The 21,153-nt window shown below is 38.5% G+C and overlaps 1 protein-coding gene across 1 annotated transcript; it reads left to right on the plus strand.

Annotated features, from left to right (window-relative positions):
- The first annotated feature begins 178 nt into the window (after positions 1-178).
- On the plus strand, positions 179-18,591 carry kif3a (kinesin family member 3A). Its single transcript, XM_046859966.1, has 17 exons — positions 179-347; positions 1,100-1,373; positions 3,952-4,096; positions 4,405-4,489; positions 5,059-5,164; positions 6,153-6,292; positions 6,388-6,585; positions 6,761-6,935; positions 7,491-7,589; positions 13,330-13,486; positions 13,961-14,141; positions 14,323-14,433; positions 15,218-15,343; positions 15,522-15,575; positions 15,656-15,724; positions 15,831-15,958; positions 17,865-18,591. Exons 1-17 carry the CDS (start codon positions 342-344, stop codon positions 17,911-17,913), a joined length of 2,103 nt encoding a protein of 700 aa, XP_046715922.1. The 5' UTR covers positions 179-341; the 3' UTR covers positions 17,914-18,591.
- Positions 18,592-21,153: the final 2,562 nt, after the last annotated feature.

Below are 21,153 nucleotides of genomic sequence, written 5' to 3' on the forward strand. Positions count from 1 at the left end.
AATTTGTCTCACTTAGGGCCAAATCGATTTTTTTTTTATGTTTATAGCATCACTGTAACACAATGCGAAAGATGTGTCCCTTTAAACCACGGTATAACTTGACAGACAAAGTCCTCATAATACATTCAAACCTGTGTGTGTGCGTGCGTGCGTGCGTGCGTGCGTGAGTGAGTGAGTCAGTGCGCAGTCTCAGTGTATCCCGGTGATCTTATCCCCCCCAGGGCCGCTGTTTGGGATGGGCATCTGAGCATGGACAAATAACACAGTCCGACCCACTGTTCATCCGACAGGAACCTCATTTTCTTTCTTGGCCTCCATACAGCATACTGAAGATTAATAAAATGCCGGTAAGCGTGTAAAATGTCCATCTTTCTAACCCCCTACTCATCCCGAGGTTCCTATATTTTCATCCTTGCCTATTAGCTTGCTAGGTTCCGTGCTACATGTATCGATAAACGGCAGACATTTTTGCGTCTTCGTGTTATTCACTGATACGCGTTTTTATATTAATTATCTGCTACAGTTGCGTCTTGACAGTGGCGTTTGTTTATATAAAAATACTTAAAAATATAAATAAAAACCCGAGATGATATTTGGGCTTTAGCCGTTAGCTAGCAAACCCCGCTAGCAAAATACCGATGGTTGTCAAGACAACTAACTTCATTTTGGCTAGGCTAGCTTAGCATATCTTAGCATATCTTAGCATAGCATGGCGGCTCAGCAGGCAGCAGTTCAGAAGCGAGACTGACAGTTATAGCAAAACCTCTCAAGCTTTACAGTTATACATTTGTACTATTTACTATACGTAGCTAATAAATAAATAATAATTAGAAATAATAAATAGCCATAGCTACGAGCTAAAGGTTATATGTGCTAATGTATTGGTTGCTTAGCATCCTTGTGAAGCAGCTAATAAACATACTACAGCAAAGCTGTGCTGTTTTATTTTAGGTAGAAAAAGCTATTATTGGACATGTTTTGAATGTATTTTTGATTAATCTTTTTTTATTTCGTATCTCACTGTTTTATGATATAATGTAATGATGTGGAGATGGAGATGTTCTGCTGTTCTGACCATCTCTCTGGTGCTTCCTTGCAGAGCAACAAGCACGAGAAGTTGGAGGTGAGCGACAATGTGAAGGTGGTGGTCCGATGTCGACCTCTAAACCAAAAAGAGAAGGCGACAGGATACAAGCAGTCGGTGTCTGTGGACGAAATCCGAGGAACTATTACGGTGAACAAGCTTGAGATGACCAACGAACCACCCAAAACCTTCACCTTCGACACCGTGTTCGGGCCTGACAGCAAACAGCTCGATGTGTACAATTTAACAGCCAGACCCATTATTGATTCGGTGTTGGAGGGATATAATGGTATGTGAATAAATATCTCTAAGGAGGTAATTTTTCATTTGGTTTATTTACGTGAACACATTTCGAGTCATGTGAGGCCAGCTTTAATTCACTTTTTATTTTTTTTAAAGATGAACATTAAAAACGTTGCATATTTTGCTCCATCGTAACCTTTAAAAAAAAAAGAAATTATGATTTTTTTATAATTATTTTTTTTTTTAAAGAGAGCTCAGTTTTAACCTTTTTGTTAGACACCCAGCTGTTTAGACATTTAGTGGAAGTTGATTTAACCAACAGAACTAACAAGAGCATGTCGTCTTTGTAGTCTATGACTATTGGGTTTGACTTATTAACCTTTTGTGGTGAAATGTTTGTGTAATCCAAAGGAGGTGAAAATTCCATGTCAGATTTACAAAATATTTTTGGTAGGGTTAGGTTAATTTTTACAGAATATTCTCGATAGTCAATGACTTTGTGAACTATCACAGGAAAGTGTTTTTAATGGAGAACCCAAAGCTCTTCTATAAGACTCCTGTACAACCATGTTTCTGCACAACACTAAAAAATGCCATGAAAAATAAGGTGTTTAATTTAGACAATATGTTCTGTATATAAAAATGCAGCTATCTGGGAAATTATAGGCTTTATACTTACATTTTAATTCATGGAAGCTATCATGATTACTTTCATAAGGGCTTACTTGTAAGCCCTTATACAGAGTGACTTAAAATGTGCTCTGCTGTCTCCCTTCAATACATATATCCAAATGCTGGTTTATTAGGGTACAGACTAAGAATATCATCTGTTTAAAACTGTGTTGGGAGAGAAATTAAAGAAGTGTTACTTCGGGAAGCTCTGAAAATGAGTGGCCATTTGAAGAGACTGCTAGAGACACAGATGTTTGGATATCAAGTGAAAGTTCATTCCACCAAGTCGGTGCCAATACAGATAAGATCCTGGAAGCTTGTCTTCCTTGTACCCAGAAAGATGGTGGGACCAGTCAAGCAGTGGTTGAGGATTGTAGGGAGTGCAGTAATAAAGAGGTGCTGGTCCATTTTTGGCTTTGTTGGTGCGCATCAACAGTGTTTTAACTCTGATGCGGGCAGCTATATAGATTGCTTTATATAGTTTTATATACTTGACAATGCAAAGGTGGCATAGTAAAAGGATGTGTTTAAGAAAAACCTAATTACTGCTACTTAATTGGACTATCAGTGCTGTAGTGTGTTGATCTTTATTAACTTGCCTTATCTACATTTCTCCTTTATAGAATATTTTGGGTGTGTCAATTTGAGCAGCGGTAGAGGCCCCACTTTTATGGCAGATTTGATCGATGTGGGAGGAACCGAAAAAAACAAGTGTGAATGCAGTTTGCCCCAGCATAAATAAAACGTTCTGCCGTATTAAAAGAAACGGCATATGAAAATTTCCCTGCTTATGGAAGCGTTTTGTTTTACTTCACACTGATTTTATCTAGAAATTGAACCTGAAATTGTAACATTCTCAGGCTCGAGTGAATGCAAATTAAGAACGTGGGAGTTCTGTTACTAGTACTGTCTTATAATTTTCTTTTTTAATTTGAGAAAGCTGCCTGTGGGGCAGTAAATAAGGCCACAAATTATTATCAGCTAAGGTCAAATCTTATATTCTATCTAATTCAAATACATACTAATTTATTTTTCAGGTACAGACAACCTATGTTCTGATAGGTAAACCCAGGGATGAAGGGTCTGTGTGTGTGTGTGTGTGTGTGTGTGTGTGTGTGTGTGTGTGTGTGTGTGTGTGTGTGCATGTGTTCTGATTAAAAAGAAAACTAAATAAAAAAATGCCCTCTCAAGTTTGACACTCTCTATATAAGTCATTTGCTGTTCATAAGTGTTCATGAACACCAAGGACAAAAGATATCAGCAGTGATTTAAAGACACATTTGTTGACCTATCAGTCTAGCCAGGGTTATAAGACCATTTTCATACAATTTAAAGCTTATAATTCTACACCGAGGTACATTATTTACGAATGAAAAGGTGGACACCCTAGCAACTTAAACCCAAAGCCAGACTGTGTAATTCTGGCAAACCTCAATAACATTAAGTAACATAAAGAATAGTGGGTAAATCAACAAATTTTCGTTGCTGGATTTACAAGAATTGTGGCAAATCAGATTTTGCTTTGTACATCTTCATATAATTTAGACACATTATACTTTAATTGACCGTGAACTTGCAGAAGTATGCATTTATATATATTCCCTAAAATTGTTCTCGAAGTTGTCTGGATAACAGTGTCTGCAAAACACTGTAAATCTCATAAAAAAATAAGGTGTTTAAACTCGACATGTTCTGTATATAAAAAGCTGTTATTTTTGGAAATCGTAGGTTTTAAAATCTAGGTTTATTTAAGGCTAATCATGTTTTAAAATTTGCACAACCTCAGTAGATATGAATACAGGATTGTGGATTTTATAACAGAATTTCTTGTGTAAACACTCATTTGAAGGATATGTGAAGAAATTTTTTGTAGTTAGTTTGATGAAAGAGGCCCAATGCTTGTATATAGAATAACAGTGGACGTTTTCTTGTGGTCTTTAATTTCTCCCCAGGAACCATATTTGCTTATGGACAAACTGGCACAGGGAAAACCTTCACCATGGAGGGAGTGAGAGCAGTTCCTGAGCTGAGAGGGATTATACCCAATTCATTTGCTCACATTTTCGGCCACATTGCTAAAGCGGAGGGAGACACCAGGTGAGTACATCATCAGTGCCTGATTGTTAATTTTTCTACCATTCAATGTGTAATGCATTCACTTTTTCCTATGCTCCGAGCTGTGCTGGTTTTAGCTTGTTTTCTGGGTTTACACCAACAGGGGGAAACATTATTAGACCAGCTACTGAAACTTGTTCAGAAGTGTTGGTTTTAGGATGACACCTGTATATTTATAAATAATGTATTTTTGTATTTACATGTCAATACATATTTTTCATTTCATTAATCCCACAAAGAACCCACATATGCACCGCTGACCAAATCTTCCTTATTTCTAACGATTGCAGGTTCTTAGTTAGAGTCTCATACTTGGAGATCTATAATGAGGAAGTGAGGGACTTGTTGGGGAAGGACCAGTTGCAGAGACTGGAGGTGAGAAACAGACTGCCTACACACTGATCATTGATTAAGTAACTATTAAGTAATCATCACTTTTTGATGGTGCATGACCTTCCTATTAATACAGAAATGCAAAATTGGGCTGTAAATTAGCAGATGTTTTGCATCCCTCATTCACCTTCAGTGGAGCATCTTATTTTATTATCAAGAATCCAACTAAAATAGGAACACACTGGAATTAACCAGCAAATTAAGCTTACACCACAGGAGTATAGGCTAACCAATCAGCTCTATAGTGATTAATGCTGTTTTATTCTTTCCACCAACTGTCTTAGCACACTGATAAATCATGCTATTTATATATTAATTTATTTTTAACAAGCATGACTAGGCATCTGATAATGAGTTTCCAGGAACTGATTTGGTAACCTGTGGTTATGAACTGATGGTATGATAAAATGTGGAACTGTCAGGAGTTTCTTTCTCATGCTTTTATCTCTTCAACTTCTCATTTCCTTCGAATATTCCTCACATGTTTAGTGTATTCACAAGTTCCATTAACTCATTTGCACGTTTTTGGAAAAAAAAAATCCCCAAACCAGGTGAAAGAACGGCCAGATGTGGGAGTCTACATTAAAGACCTATCCGGCTACGTTGTGAACAATGCTGACGATATGGACCGAATTATGACTCTGGGGCACAAGAATCGTAAGAGTTTTTTTACTGTTTGCATGTTTCTGGTCCATGCTTGTTATAAACATCAGCAACACCTGGATGCTGGTTCTGGGCTTCTGTTTAGGTCCAAAGTTCACTTTCCAGCCACTGTAGTATGAAGTAATGCACGTCTTTCCATTTATTCAGTTATACAGTTAGCCAGTCACATGAGTCACACTTTAAGGGATCCCTTATGACTGATATGGCATTTGTTGGTACTAGGTGACCTGGGTTAAGTATTTCAGAATTTGTCTAGGATTTACACAGAATGGTGTGTAAAACAAAAAACATTTAGTGAATTTTAGTTCTGGTTGTTGATTGGAAGATTTCAGAAACTCTGATAACCTCTTTAAAACAGTGGTGAGCATAAAAGCATCTTAGAATGTATCGCTGTGATGCAGATGGGCTACAATATCAGAACACCACATTGCATTTGATTTCTGTCGACTGAAAACGGGAATCTGAGGCTACAGTGGGCATAAGCTGACCCAAACTGAACAGGTCAAGATAGGAAGAATCATTGCCTGGTCCGGTGCCAAAAGTGCAAGTCTGGTACAAACAACCATAAATTGAAGTCACTGAGAACTTTTTAAAAATTATTAATATTATTTTTTTCATATATCATTCTAATGTTTCCTCACATTCTCATGGATGTGATTTGAGGCTCTTCGTGTGTATCTGCATGATGTTAAGCATTCTGCTGCTGTCAAATGGCTGGTTGGATAATTACATGCATAAACAACAGGTGTGCATGTGTTCTTAATACAGTGGTCAGTGAGTGTGGTTCTAATATGGCATAAGATAGAGATGAAGAAGTTAGTGGAGAAGACATGAAGTTAAATTGTTAAATTATAAGAGACATTGGTAGTGTCGTATAATATTTTTTATTGTTTTGTAGATGTGTATGTATAGACAAATAAATGTGTCCTTTATTGATAAGAATGAACCAATTACACGAAGCCACTTGTCTTTGTTTCTGCAGGCTCGGTTGGTGCTACCAACATGAATGAGCACAGCTCCCGATCTCACGCCATCTTCACCATCACCATCGAGTGCAGCGAGAAGGGCATCGATGGAAACCAGCATGTGCGCATGGGCAAACTGCACCTGGTGGACCTTGCGGTGAGGGGAGCAAACAAAAAAACAAGCCAAACATGAACGTTTTTCTTCTGTTTCATTGAATTAATGTTTTGCGATGGATGCTTCTTGGTGGTCAGGGATCTGAGAGGCAGGGAAAGACAGGAGCCACTGGCCAGCGTCTTAAAGAGGCCACGAAGATCAACTTGTCCCTGTCGACTCTGGGGAACGTGATCTCCGCTTTGGTGGATGGGAAGAGCACACACGTGCCCTACAGGAATTCCAAACTCACACGCCTGCTGCAGGACTCTCTGGGAGGAAACTCCAAAACCATGATGGTAAAGACGCACACAAACACGCACAAAAATTCTCGGAGATCTTGAATAATTGATTAGATTTAGAGTTTGTTTTGGTTTGTTTTGGATGCACAGTCAGCATGACTGCAAGGCAGAACTAATAAAATAGAAATTGGCCCTATTTTAAGGTTAAATTCAATTATTGCTCTTCCTTTAGTGCGCAAACATTGGGCCAGCGGACTACAACTACGATGAGACCATCAGCACCTTGCGCTACGCTAACCGTGCAAAGAATATCAAGAATAAAGCAAGGATCAACGAAGACCCCAAAGATGCACTTTTGCGCCAGTTTCAGAAGGAGATCGAAGAGCTCAAGAAAAAGTTGGAAGAAGGTACACAAGAATAACTATCAAGCATTTGTACCATTTCATTGAAAGTATAAATGGCTATTCTAGTTATAGTATCACACAGATGTTTTACAAGCGCTCTAATATCGTCATTTTCAGTCTGATCTGTAGGCCAGTGTTTAAACAGAGCCGCAGCTCTCGTGCTCGATGTATAATTAATCTGCATCTGAGATATTTTTTCACTGTATTTTTGTACACTGTATATTCTGGTGCCACGAATGCTTGAGAAGAACACAGTGAGCAATTAGAATAACATTTGAATACACAATACCTACATAGCGGTAGATTGTAAATATTCAGTGCAAAAATAGTTTTAATACATTTTGCAGGTATTAATAATGAACAGCATTTTAAAATTTAAAATGTGGCGCTAGATGTTTCAGCAGAGGGAATTGGGTTTGATTGGGTGCTGAGTGGATTTTAACTCCCTTCGCAAATTACCTGTGAAATTACAGCCTACACTGTTAATGTTTTAAATATAAGGATTCAGAAATATAAAATGGATGTAATCCACAAGGCTTGACTGTCTAATATTTCCAGGAGAAGAGATCTCTGGGTCAGAGGGCAGCGGTTCTGACGAGATGGACGAAGGGGAGGACGATGCTACAGACGGTGGAGAGAGGCGCAGGAAAAGACGAGGTTGGAGTCTCTCTCTCTCTCTCTCTCTTGCACGTAATGCTAGCTGGGAAAAAGTTAATGGTTTAATGATGCAGTCTGTGGCTAATGAAGTTAACCACAAATCAATCTCTAATCAAGTTGTACATTGATAACATGCACAGACACGCTTACTCATACCGTAATTGGGGGGATTTCTGGACATCTTTTTCCAATGAACTGATTAGGATAAATGATTAATATGTTAATTTTGGTGTCTCTTTTAGTAAAAAAATGTTTGTATTAGCATAAAACAATATTTGATATTGTGTGTCCGATTAACTGAAATGTAGGAATGAGTTTGAATCAAGAAACCTGGCATCCTACCAGTCATCAATTAGTGATCTTCAATATGAACTTGGCTGATGATAAATTCCATCAGTGCTTATGCTCCACAAGTGGGCTGTGTGATGAAGGAGAAGGAAAAATTCTGGAGAGAGTTAGATGAAATGGTAGATGGTGTACCTAGCAATGAACGATTGGTGATTGGGGCAGACTTTAATGGCCATGTAGGTGAAGGGAACAGAGGTGACGAGGAGGTGATGAGATAAGAGGTGATTTATTTTAAGAAGAAGGAGGATCATAGTATGACGTATAAGAGTGGAGGAAGGTGCACACAGGTGGACTATGTTCTAGGTAGGAGATGCAACCTTAAGGAGATTATAGACTAAGGCATTGGCAGGGGACATTGTAGCTAGACAGCATCGGATGGTGGTCTGTAGGATGGTTTTAGAGGTGAAGAAGAAGAGGAGGAGAGTGAAGACTGAAAAAAGAATAAGATGGTGGAAACTGAAGTAGGAAAACTGTAGTATAAGATTCAGGGAAGAGGTCAGAAAGGGGCTTGGTGGTGGTGAAGAGGTGCTGGATGATTGGGCAACTACTGCAGAAGTGATAAGGGAGACAGCTAGAAAGGTACTTGGTGTGACATCTGGAAATAGAAAGGAAGACAAAGAGACGTGGTGGTGAAATGAGGAAGTGCAGGAAAGCATAAGTAAAAAGAAAAACAGAATTGGGATTGACAGAGTGATGAGTAAAGTAGGCAGGAGTACAAGGAGATGCTGCAGCAGGTGAAAAGGGATGTGGCGAAAGCCAAGGAAAAGGTATATGAGGAGCTGTATGAGAAGTTGGACACTAAGGAAGGAGAAAAGGATTTATACAGGTTGGCCAGGCAGAGAGACTGAGCTGGGAAGGATGTGCTGCAAGTTAGAGCAATAAAGGATGGAGACGAAAATGTGTTGACTAGTGAGGAGAGTGTGTTGAGAAGATGGAGGGAGTATTTTGAGCAGCTGATGAACGAGGAAAATGAGAGAGAGAGAGAGAGAGAGAGAGAGAGAGAGAGAGAGAGAGAGAGAGAGAAGGTTGGATGGTGTGGAGTTGGTGAAGCAGGAAGTGGATAGGATTAATAAGGAGGAAGTGAGAGCAGCGATTAAGAGGATGAAGAGTGGAAAGTCGGTTGGACCAGATGACATACCAGTAAAAGCATGGAGATGTTTAGGAGAGATGGCAGTGGAGTTTTTAACAAGATTGTTTAGCAAGATTTTGGAAGGTGAGAGGATGCCTGAGGAATGGAGAAGGAGTGTGCTGATAACGATCTTTAAAAATAAGGGCGATGTGCAGACCTGCAGTAACTACAGGGGAATAAAGTAGATCAGTCACACCATGAAGTTATGGGAAAGAGTCTTGGAAGCCAGGCTGAGAGAAGAGGTGACCATCTGTGAGCAACAGTATGGTTACCTGCCATGAAGGAGCACCACAGATGCATTACTTGCTTTGAGAATGTTGGAGAGGTATAGAAAAGGTCAGAAGGTGTTGCATTGTGTGTTTGTGGATTTAGAGAAAGTGTACGACAGGGTGCCGAGAGAGGAGCTGTGGTATTGTATGAGGAAGTCAGGTGTGTCAAAGAAGTGTGTGAGGGTGTTGCAGGACATGTATGAGGACAGTGTGACGGCAGTGAAGTGTGCAGTAGGAATGACAGACTGGTTCAAGGTGGAGGTTGGACTGCATCAAGGATCAGCTCTGACCCCTTTCCTGTTTGCAGTGGTGATGGACAGGTTGACGGACGAGATCAGAAAGGAGTCTCACTGGACTGTGATGTTTGCGGATAATATTGTGATTTGTGGTGAGAGTAGGGAGCAAGTTCAGAAAAGCTTGGAGAGGTGGAGGTAGACACTGGAGAGAAGGGAAATGAAAGTCAGTAGGAGTAAGACAGTGTACATGTGTGTGAATGAGAGGGAGGGCAGTGGAGTGGTGCGGTTGCAGGGAGAAGAGGTGGAGAAGGTGGAGGAGTTCAGGTACCTGGAGTCAACAGTGCAAAGTAATGTTAGAGAAGTGAAGAAAAGAGTGCAGGCAGGGTGGAGTGGGTGGAGAAGAGTGGCAGGAGTGATTTGTGATAGAAGAGTATCTGCAAGAGTGAAAGGGAAAGTTTATAGGACTGTGGTGAGACCTGCGATGTTGTATGGTTTAGAGACAGTGGCATTTAGTAAAAGACAGGAGGTGGAGCTGGAGGTAGCAGAGCTGAAGATGTTTTTGTTGGGAGTGATGAGAATGGACAGGATTAAAAATTAGTTTATTAGAGGGACAGCGCAAGTAGGACGTTTTGGAGACAAGATAAGGGAGGCAAGATTGAGATGGATTGGACATGTGCAGAGGAGGGACATGGGGTATATCGATAGGATAATGCTGAGGATGGAGCCACCAGGAAGGAGAAGAAGAGCAAGTCCAAGGAGGAGGTTTATGAATGTGGTGAGAGAAGACATGCAGGTAGTTGGTTTGAAAGAGGCAGATGTAGAGGACAGGGAGGGTATGGAGACAGATGATCCCTTGTGGTGACCCCTAATAGGAGAAGCCGAAAGAAGAAGAAGAATATGAACTTAGCATTTTTGAGGTTGTCGAAAAAATGTACTGTGAAATGTACAGAATAGTTTTTAGGTAGGTTTCAATTAAAAGTGAGTGTCTGGTAGATTTGATTTGTCACCTTTTTGCCATTGTTGCTTGTGTCTGTAATGAGATAAAAAAAAAAAAAAAAAAGCAGTCTGTGTCTCATTTTGTTCTCCGATTGCTGTACTTCTTTGTAATTTACAGATGTTGCAGCTTTGCAAGACATGCAGCTTGTTCGTACATAATCCACTCTGTTTTGTATTATAATCACACACTTCGTGTAGTCTCTATGGATGCATAAAATTCTGCAAATCTGCAATATATTATGTCCGCTGTTGCAATGTGTTGCAGAACTGATGATCATTACTCTGACATAGGGAAGCAGGATGTCTCTTCAGTGTTGTAATTACAGCTACACAGTATACCGGCATTGTTGGTTTGATTAATCAATTAATTGATCAATATTGTTCACAAACTAATTTTTATAAAGCTTTTGGTAGTGCTTATATTAGAAAACTAAGTGTTGTGGACTGGATGGAAGGTCATTTATGCTTTATATACAATGTGAATTCTGTTGTAAACACAATGGCACACGCTCATCCCATATGGCCATTATAAATCCTTTTTCTTTCACCCTGTGCACTAACCTCCAGGCACTTTCAAAGCACACAGCAACGGCATAGTGAGAAAGAAGGATAGAGGCAGAGAAAAACATAATAGAAAGAGTTCACAGCCAATCAGAGCAGGCAGTCAAGACCACAAAGAGACATCATGGTAACATCACTGCCAGGCATTAACTATATACCAGGGTAAACTAAAAAAAAATACCCCTATAGTAACCAAAGCAAACAAGACTTTTATCAATCAACAGCTGAGTCACTCTGACATCACACACTAACTGTGGTTTACAGTAAAGCATTCTATAATGCCACAGGTTTAGTGCTGATGCATACGAAAGCCCAAAGCCACTCGATGCAAGATCATTTAGAGGACATTTAGCTACAAGTAAATGATCATTATTAAACAGTGACCACACTGCACTACACACTTCCTTTCTTTGCCATGTTCTTTTTATTACCTCTGCACTTCTGCAGCTTATTATATGGTCACTATCAAACCTCTCTTTAAGTGCTGGTTTTGTTTAGTCGGATTAATAATTTAGTTACACCCCTGTTTCTTTGATATAAACCAACATCCCTGCAATACAGTGGACTGAGTGAACAGTTGACTGATACTTAACATACTAGCAGCTGAGTCTTTGAATCTGGGTCAGTTGCAGGCACTATGACAGGATCTGATGAAAAATACAGCCTTTTTAATCTTTTGATCTATCTTTTATCCGTTTCTCTTTTATGTTTGTTCTTTCCTTTCCGGACGATTTGTCGAGCATCACGGTTGTGGTCGTGTTCCCGTCTCTGATTTATCATTGTCATTCTTTTTAAAAATGTATATAATATGCATTTGATGGCAAAAATTTACCTCTAACCAGGCTAAAGACATTCAAACTCGAAAACTTTTACATTTTATTGTTTATCTCCTTTATTTTAATACAAGGCCAAAATAATGTCTAAAATGGTAATTTAATGTAGGTTTTATTTATTATTATCAGATTTTCAGTGGGTCAGAAGATTGTCTTTTACTCAAAAGGCACTCAGGTTTGTGGGTCTACATGCTCAGACACTTTCTCCACAGATTGGTCACAGCTTATGAAGGTCACTTTAATTTTTTTATTCAAGTTTTGGAGGTGTTCTTAGGATCGTTGCCCTGGGGGATCCAGTTAAAGCCAGTATTATCTTTCTGGCTGGTCTCTTGCAGTGTTACTTCAATGTTTTTAGATAAATCCTCTTTATCCATAATACTGTCACCTTTCTTGGAGCACTTTTGATAGATACTGACCACTGCAGACCAGGAACATCCCACAAGAGCTGCAGTTTTGGAGAGGCTCTGACCCAGTCGTCTAGCCGTCACAATTTGTCCATTGTCTTTTTTTTTTAATGATTCAGTGATAGTGTGGTTTAAATATTTGCATACACTCAGATTTCAGTTGTTTAAAAATTGCTTTTAAGAAGGAACCAGACGTGTGAAGTTGTGTCTCTGAATGTAGGCCCTGGTTCAGCCACAGGTACACTCCCATTTTTAAATGATGAAAGTTGACAAATCAAATGTCTCACTTTAACACTCTTATGGTTTGTTTCCTCCTCAGTGCTTCATTAATTTATTTTCAACTCTAAAATCAACTCTGGGTTTGGGGTGAACATCTTGTCGGCATTCCAACTTTTTTCCAACTTTTTTCTCTATAAATGGAATCTCTCCTCATACAAAACCCTGATGCAAGTAGGCTGCTAATTTTGCTATCTCAGTGGTATCTATTGCCTTTTATAGAACTGTTTTCAAACGACATTGCGGAAACATGAGCAGGTGCTATTAATGCAACGCCAAGCTTTCTTTGCTGGGTTTTCTGCACAATTACGTACACACTTTTGTTTGTCTGCCAAATGATTTTATCTGGCTAATTTCTAATGACACATCAACAGCGATTTGGTGCATTGTGCGAACGGAGATACATTTTGTAATGTGTTTAGTCACTTAGCTGGCTTAACTTTACTTAGTTAGTCAGTAATCATCAAATGAAGAAAAGTTTTCACTGACCTTAACAACTCCACCCACACATTTCACGTCAAAATAAAATGACTAAGAATTGCACAACTATATATGAGTAATAATGTTTTGTGACAGAGGCGTGGGGCCAATCAAACAAAAATAATCAAAAGTAATGTTAAGCAGACAGCCAAAGCTGCAAAAATACATTAAAAAAAAAAAAAAAATCATTTTCCCCCTTCACTTACAGGAAAGAAGAAGGTGTCCCCAGGCAAGATGGCAGAGATGCAGGCGAAGATTGAGGAGGAGCGGAAGGCCCTGGAGGCCAAGCTGGACATGGAGGAGGAGGAGCGCAACAAAGCTCGAGCAGAGCTGGAGAAGCGTGAGAAAGACTTACTCAAAGCCCAGTGAGTCCTTTTACAAACCATTTAGATTTTAACTACTTGTGGTTTGTGACTTCCAAATGTTATTTACACAAGAAGACTTAGATTATTATTTCTGCATTTGTCTTGACTCTGAAATGGGAAATTATCCTGGGAATTATTTTCTTTATCCATAAGCTCGAGCAACAAAATGGGCTAAAATATAAATGCCTTTATGCATATCTTTTGTAAGCAACAATCTAATTGGCTAATATAGTGATGTATTTATCTCTGCTCATGTAAGGAACCTGTTACAGATATGTTAATTTAGGAATTCCACCTTGGAAATTTAAGATGTAGAAATTTCAGGTTAAGGAGGGGTGTGGAGTATTTTTGGTTTTCATTTTCAGAATTTAGAAGGGTTTTAAGCTTCAGTTAAAAGGATCCTGTCTGGTCAAATTATTAGAACCTGACCTGTAATATTTAGTTTGTTTGTTTGACACTCATTTTGGTTTGCAGACAGGAACACCACCTTTTACTTGAAAAACTGTCTGCTTTGGAGAAGAAGGTAATTGTTGGCGGAGTTGACTTGTTGGCCAAGGCAGAGGAGCAGGAGAAGCTTCTAGAAGAATCCAACAATGAGCTGGAGGAGAGACGGAAAAGAGCCGAGCAGCTTCGCAGAGAACTGGAGGAGAAGGAGGTAGGCTTTCTAAATAAGCATCAGTTTAGCACCACCAATAAACTGAGCACTAATGACATTACAGCAGGTCAGTTCATTTACTCAAGTCTGGCCTTGTTTGGGTGATGTCAAGATTGGTTTTATTTGGGATTGTTCTGTGTTACTCAGAATGTGTGTGTGTGTCTGTTGTGTCTCCCAATAGCAAGAGCGTTTGGACATTGAGGAAAAATATACCAGTTTGCAAGAAGAGGCCCAAGGCAAGACTAAGAAATTGAAGAAAGTCTGGACCATGTTGATGGCAGCAAAGTCAGAGGTATGTTCATGAAAATCTTTGGGTGTTAAAGAATTTTGCTTCTGCCAGAATTATAATTTGGTGTGATCAGAGCAGTCCTGTTTTTAATGTGTGTACATAATGTTTTATGTCTATGTATTTGGGAGTTTATTTGTCTTAAATGTTCTTCAGAATGAACATCATGAGACAGTTTTCTTAAATTTGTAAACACCTCATCATCACTCTATATGTGCTATGTGAACATCCTGTTCCAGATTTAATCCCTATTTGCTCTAATAATCTCATTTTTTTTTGGGAAGGCTTTTCACTATATTTGGGAGCATGATTTGTGATCAGTCAGCTACAAGAGCATTAGATCAGAGACTGATGTTGAATGAGAGGATATAGGGTTCAGTCAGTGCTCCAGTTCAACCCAAAAGGGTGTGTGGTTAAGGGCCTTGCTCAAGGGCCCAGGAATCACAGATTGGTGGTGCAAAATGTAGACTTGTGGGCTTTCGATCAGGTTTTTACAATTTATTACCTCCTTTTTAGACACTGGACATTACCACAAAGCAGCTTTACAGAAATCCAGTTGGAGTAAACTGTAATATGTAAACCAATGGTGATTGGGCCAAAAAAAAAAGTTTTAAGACATATTAAGGATGAAAGAATGTGTATTATTAATGATCATTATAGCGTACAGTAGTGTTGAGAAAAGCAAGGCACATGAAAGAGTGTTTCAGTTCCTGTTCCAGTTATCCAGTTATACCAGGAATTCTTGGGAACAAAGCAAACTAAAGCTATAAGTATGCTTCTTTTATTTTAGATGGCGGACCTTCAACAGGAACATCACAGAGAGATCGAGGGACTACTGGAGAACATCCGCCAACTCAGCAGAGAACTCCGCCTGCAAATGCTAATCATAGACAATTTTATCCCTCAGGAATACCAGGTAAGATTGTACAGTATTTGTTAGTATCTCTCGAAATAATATGTTGAAATAACGTATTACATTAAAGGATTATCAAATATTCCCTAATCATATGACACTATTATATGACTGAATTTCCTAAACTAAATTTTATTTTTGTCTTCCAACATCTAATCAACCTAATCTTTGTGTGTTTTAGGAAATGATTGAGAATTACGTACACTGGAATGAAGACATAGGGGAATGGCAACTGGTGTGTGCTTTAAAATATTTTCACTCTATGTGGCGGTCTTGTGGGTATATTCCACTAAACTGAAATCTCTCTTCCTGTAGAAATGTGTGGCCTACACAGGGAACAACATGAGAAAGCAAACCCCTGTTCCAGACAAGAAGGAAAAGGATGTAAATATCACTTAAATTCATAATACAATTCTGTAATGCTCTTAATGCGGTGAAAGACCGTTGACTAGATAATGCTTCCTGAGTGTTCTGTTTGCTTACGTTTCAGCCGTTCGAGGTGGATCTGTCCCACGTGTATTTTGCATATACGGAGGAGAGCATGCGCCAGTCTTTGATGAGGCTGGAGAGGCCCAGGACCTCGAAAAGTGGCAAGGCCAGACCCAAGACTGGGCGCAGGTCAGATCTTATTTCCTCTATTCATATCCTGCAGAATAAAATGTATGCTCATAGTGTAGACTCATCTTTTACCAATGAAACTAAGACCATTTTACACTGAGCATCTTATAACTGACAGATTGCCTTGTCATATATATATATATATATATATATATATATATATATATATATATATATATATATATATATATATATATATATACACACACACACACAGTACATACCAAAAGTTTGGACACACCTTCTCATTCAAAGAGTTTTCTTTATTTTCATGACTATGAAAATTGTAGAGTCACACTGAAGGCATCGAAACTAAGAATTAACACATGGAATTATATACATAACAAAAAAGTGTGAAACAACTGAAAAATGTCATATTCTAGGTTCTTCAAAGTAGCCACCTTTTGCTTTGATTACTGCTTTGCACACTCTTGGCATTCTCTTGATGAGCTTCAAGAGGTAGTCACCTGAAATGGTCTTCCAACAGTCTTGAAGGAGTTCCCCGAGAGATGCTTGGCACTTGTTGGCCCTTTTGCCTTCACTCTGCGGTCCAGCTCACCCCTAAACCATCTCGATTGGGTTCAGGTCCGGTGACTGTGGAGGCCAGGTCATCTGGCGCAGCACCCCATCACTCTCCTTCTTGGTCAAATAGCCCTTGATTTTCATAGTCATGAAAAAATAAAGAAAACTCTTTGAATGAGACGGTGTGTCCAAACCTTTGGCCTGTACTATATATATATATATATATATATATATATATATATATACATATACTTATTTATCTCATTAAATGTGACTTGTGCATGCCTTAATAAACAAAAGAAAACTTGAAAGTGGCAAAAAAGATATATATTGTTAAGATATATTTACAGTGGAACCTCGATACTCGCAGGCTTCAAATTCACAACCTCGACTTTTCATTTGGAACGGACTAAAAGTAACTCGCGAAAAATCTAATAGTTTACGAGAAGCCGCGAGTGGCTCGAAAGTTCGGTGTAATAAATTACATATACACGTGTGAAAAACTCTTTTATTATTGTATTATTCATATACAGTAATAAATAAAACATTTATGACAAGTAATTTACAATTTTTGTTTACAGTACATGTACTTAGAACGTAACCCCCCTGAGTAATGACGTTGCATTTTGTGTGTGTGTGTGTGTTATGATATTTAAAACGTATTAACCAGAATCAATCTCTTTTCACACATAATAGTGCATTGCTTAATTTATGTATCTTGTTAGCCTTAAGGCCACCATCCTGCAGTTTTTTCACTTCCTGCTTGAGCACGTTCTCAGTAGTAATGTGGCACATCTGCGTGATGCAATAGCAACGTAAAGTTGTGCAAACAGCGTAGCACCATGTGATACTGTTCGCAGGTGAATTTCCAAAATAATATTGTGGGTCAGATTGCATTCATGTATAATATTCCTATCTGTTACTAAGAAATTGTTTTTCTTAAGTGTGGCAACGATCATGCCCACATGCATGCCCAGTACGGTAACTTTGCATAGCAGCTGGGCATGCACACATTTTCTACACATGATGAGTGAAGTACATTTGCATTTTTATCAGCGAGATATAGCGGCTACCATTTCTTACTTGAACAAAAAAAAGAAATTCTATACAGCCGCACTCACCCACACATAACAGAAAGTGACACATAAGAGAGAAACTATGAACGCGTAGTTGCTTGGTGTAAACAAGGTATGAGATTACTGTATGTTCTAAAACCCTGCTCCGGTGTATGTTACTGTTTATAATTTTTTCATTACAATTACAATTTTACACAAAGTCCCTGTAGTGACAACAAAACAGCTGTGTTCCCTTGGTTTCTTTTTAAAAGCGTAAAATCAAATGCGTACAGCGATCCAGTCGTTAATATTTTGACTCATGTTTGTAGGAAGCGTTCATCCAGGCCAGAGGCTGCAATCGAGTCCCTGCTCCAGTGATCTTCATCAGATTCTCACTGCAGGATTCAGGCCAGTCTTCTGCATTAGAGTACATTAATGTTCGATGTGTAAAGATGGACTAAGTACTGAAGTTTTCGTGAGGGGAAATTCATGAGGTATTCAGTGCTCATGTGCTGGAATATTGCAGTTCTTGATGCTTGTTGTAAAAACACCAATTCATTTCAGAATGTGTTTTCAGCAAATGATGCATTTCTTGTTTTGTTTTTTTTTTTTTTTTGTTTTTGTTTTTTACAACTAAACAAAACAAAGGTGTTACTTGAACTTTGGCTTATACGTGTTAGTTTCAGTAAGGACACGGCTCCTCAGGCGTAGGATGTTACTACATTGATGCCCTGCCTGATTAGTTTAAAATCTTCAGCAAGCTACTTCAGATATGATTCACACGCTTGATGCTTCTCCTTTTTAGTCTTTGAACTTGATGTATGTATTGTGTCCTACTAACCTGATTTGGTGAGAAATTCGGCCTGATAAACCTGCATGCTGCTCAACATCCTACTGTAGCGCTACATAACACTAGCTAAACGTTTTTGGTTTCGTTTTATCAGCTACCACACGTGCACTGTAGTCAAAAATGAGATCTTTTATTTGCCACAAAATTGTTTACATTTAATATGCTGTACCATGTATACTTGTTAATTTATTAAATTATTTACCTCATATTTACATGTCCTGATTGCTTTGGTAAGTGTCGATTAAAAATATGAATAATACAGTCTGTCGATGACCTTCCTAAAAATGATTTCTAAATGTTATAGCGATGGGTAAGTATGTTATTTAATTAGCATCATTCACTTGAATATAAGCACCACTGTTCAGTTTAGCAATTAACATCATCCATGAATCATAATACCTTGTAGAATGGAGAGAGACCAACGTGAGAGCGCATAGTGGTGGTGGTGGGTGGTGGTAGCTTAGTGGTTGAGGCATTGGACTTGTGAGTTCAAATCCCAGCCACACCACTCCTGGACCCCAGAGCGAGGCCTTCAACCCCATAGCTGCTCGGTTGTATGGATGAGATAAATGTAAGTCTGGATGAGGATGTCTGCCAAATGCCATAAATGTAAGCGTAGAGTCTTTCTTCTGGACACAAGGTATAGATCAGGGACTCCCCCATCTTCTTGTCAGTAGTTGCCTCTTTATCATCACCATCACTTTTTTTTCTTACTTCCTGCACTGTTACACTACTTCCTGCACCATTTTAATAATTAGCTGAACCTGTTAGAAATGTGGCAATGATGTCTGCTAAATTTAAAGAAGAATATCTTTTATTTGTCACATACATTTACAGCACAGTGAAATTCTTTTCTTTGCATATCACAACTTGTTCCGACTCCTGTATCGTGGCTGTATCCTGGAGCACAGCGGGTTAAGGGCCTTACTCAAGGGCCCAAGAGAAGCAGTTTGGCGATACCGTATATGCAAATTTGGATGGCAAAGCGCAATAAACAATAGTGTTGTATCTATAGACCTTTCTTCTCAAACATACTTTTGAGCAACTATAAATGATAACTACACCTTTAGATGTTTTTATTACAGATAGCAGATTTAAAGACTTGCAGTGCTTTGATACATTTTCCATAAAGTATGAAAGCTTTTAAGGTCTTCCAAGAGGTTACAAAACTGTTGAAGGTGTGTGAGAGATTTTCTTAGTCTTCCCAGCGCTAATGAATTAAAGTGAGCTGAATAGATAACTATGGTAAAGTTCAATATTATGGTGCATTGATGTCTATGGATAAAGAAAGGAACCATACCAAGCATTTAAAATAATAATAACACTAATACTAATGTTTTGGGGAGCATTACAGATATGATAGGTGGTGATTGATGGTTGAGAGAAATACACAGTGTTTTTAGTTTGAAAATCAAGGCCCCCATGCAGACTTGTCCTTTGAGGCAAAAAAATAAGACCCTTTGCGTTATGTGTGTGATGAATGACTAGTAGACGTGTTTTACTCTTCCTATACTACAGAAACGGATTAATGAACAGATTGTCATACTTTTATAGGTATTTAAAATGTATTTGAGATGAGGTAGTTCCTCTTTCCTCAACTCTCTGTTTGGTAAGTAGTAAGAAGAAAAAAACCCCCAGCTTATTATATTTAACCGAAAGACCCAGGTTGGGGTGTCTTGCAATTATGTAATTGGTGTTTAACCAATTGTCACTCTAGTAGGTGGTGGAGCTCTTAGCACACCTCCGTACTGGATGATTTCAATAACAGTCCTTCCCTTACCCTAGTTAATTCCAAATATCCTGTAATATGGCTCCAGGCTGATGAGACACATACGTGGCTTCAAGTGAGAGAATGTGTGAAAACTATTAAATTGTCAGTAAGCCATCAAGATAATATCCATATCAAGATCCAGGCCATATCAAGATAAAAATGCTGGATGAAGATGATCAGTCTGATGAACTTTGTACTAATTTGGATCGACCCTTAAAAGAGCTATAGTTGGACCCATGCTTTGCTTTTGTTAGCATGTGCTAAATTTCAATTAGCATTTCTCTGTGTTTCAGAAATGTGCATGCATAAGCAAAAAAGCAACAACGTTCGTCCCATAAATATATATGCATAAATATTTTATTCATAAATACTGCATCAATGTACAAATAAATTACGAATGCATAAGCTCATAAATAATGACTGATAGAAAGATATATAAATAGGTATATATGCAAATTATTTTCCATTTGCATACTCTTTCTGGGCACAGCTGTGGATTTTATCCAAAAACTGGTGAAGTGGAACGAGTTCCATCTCGTCTGTGTCTGTGCAGTTCTGCTGCTGAAGAGAAGGTACAGAGAAGTTAGACTCGGTATACACCTGTGGCGATGTGCTCAGATTTTTCACAAATGTAGAAATGCATATCCATATCAATAATCTTCCTATAACAGTACATCTTAGTGTGTTATTCCTCTTTTATGATGTCCGTTTATTAAAGTAAAAATACATTAAATTACATGTAAATTGTGGATTGTCTTGCAAAATTGGTGCAGTTATCATTTATCAGCTGTAAACACCAAAAAAAATGCAGCTTGAGAAATCACAAAACACAAGCTATATTGTACATATTATATTTTAGTGCAATTATCTTTTGTTCATTCTTTTGCCTCTTTCTACATTTTGTATTGCTGCTGGTCTCTGAGAGCTACCAAACAAATTTTGATGCATCACTACAACGACAAAGTCTAAAACTCTGTCCTGCATACGTGTAGGAAAC

The sequence above is a fragment of the Silurus meridionalis genome, chromosome 10 (assembly GCF_014805685.1).
Source record: "Silurus meridionalis isolate SWU-2019-XX chromosome 10, ASM1480568v1, whole genome shotgun sequence".
NCBI lineage: Eukaryota > Metazoa > Chordata > Actinopteri > Siluriformes > Siluridae > Silurus > Silurus meridionalis.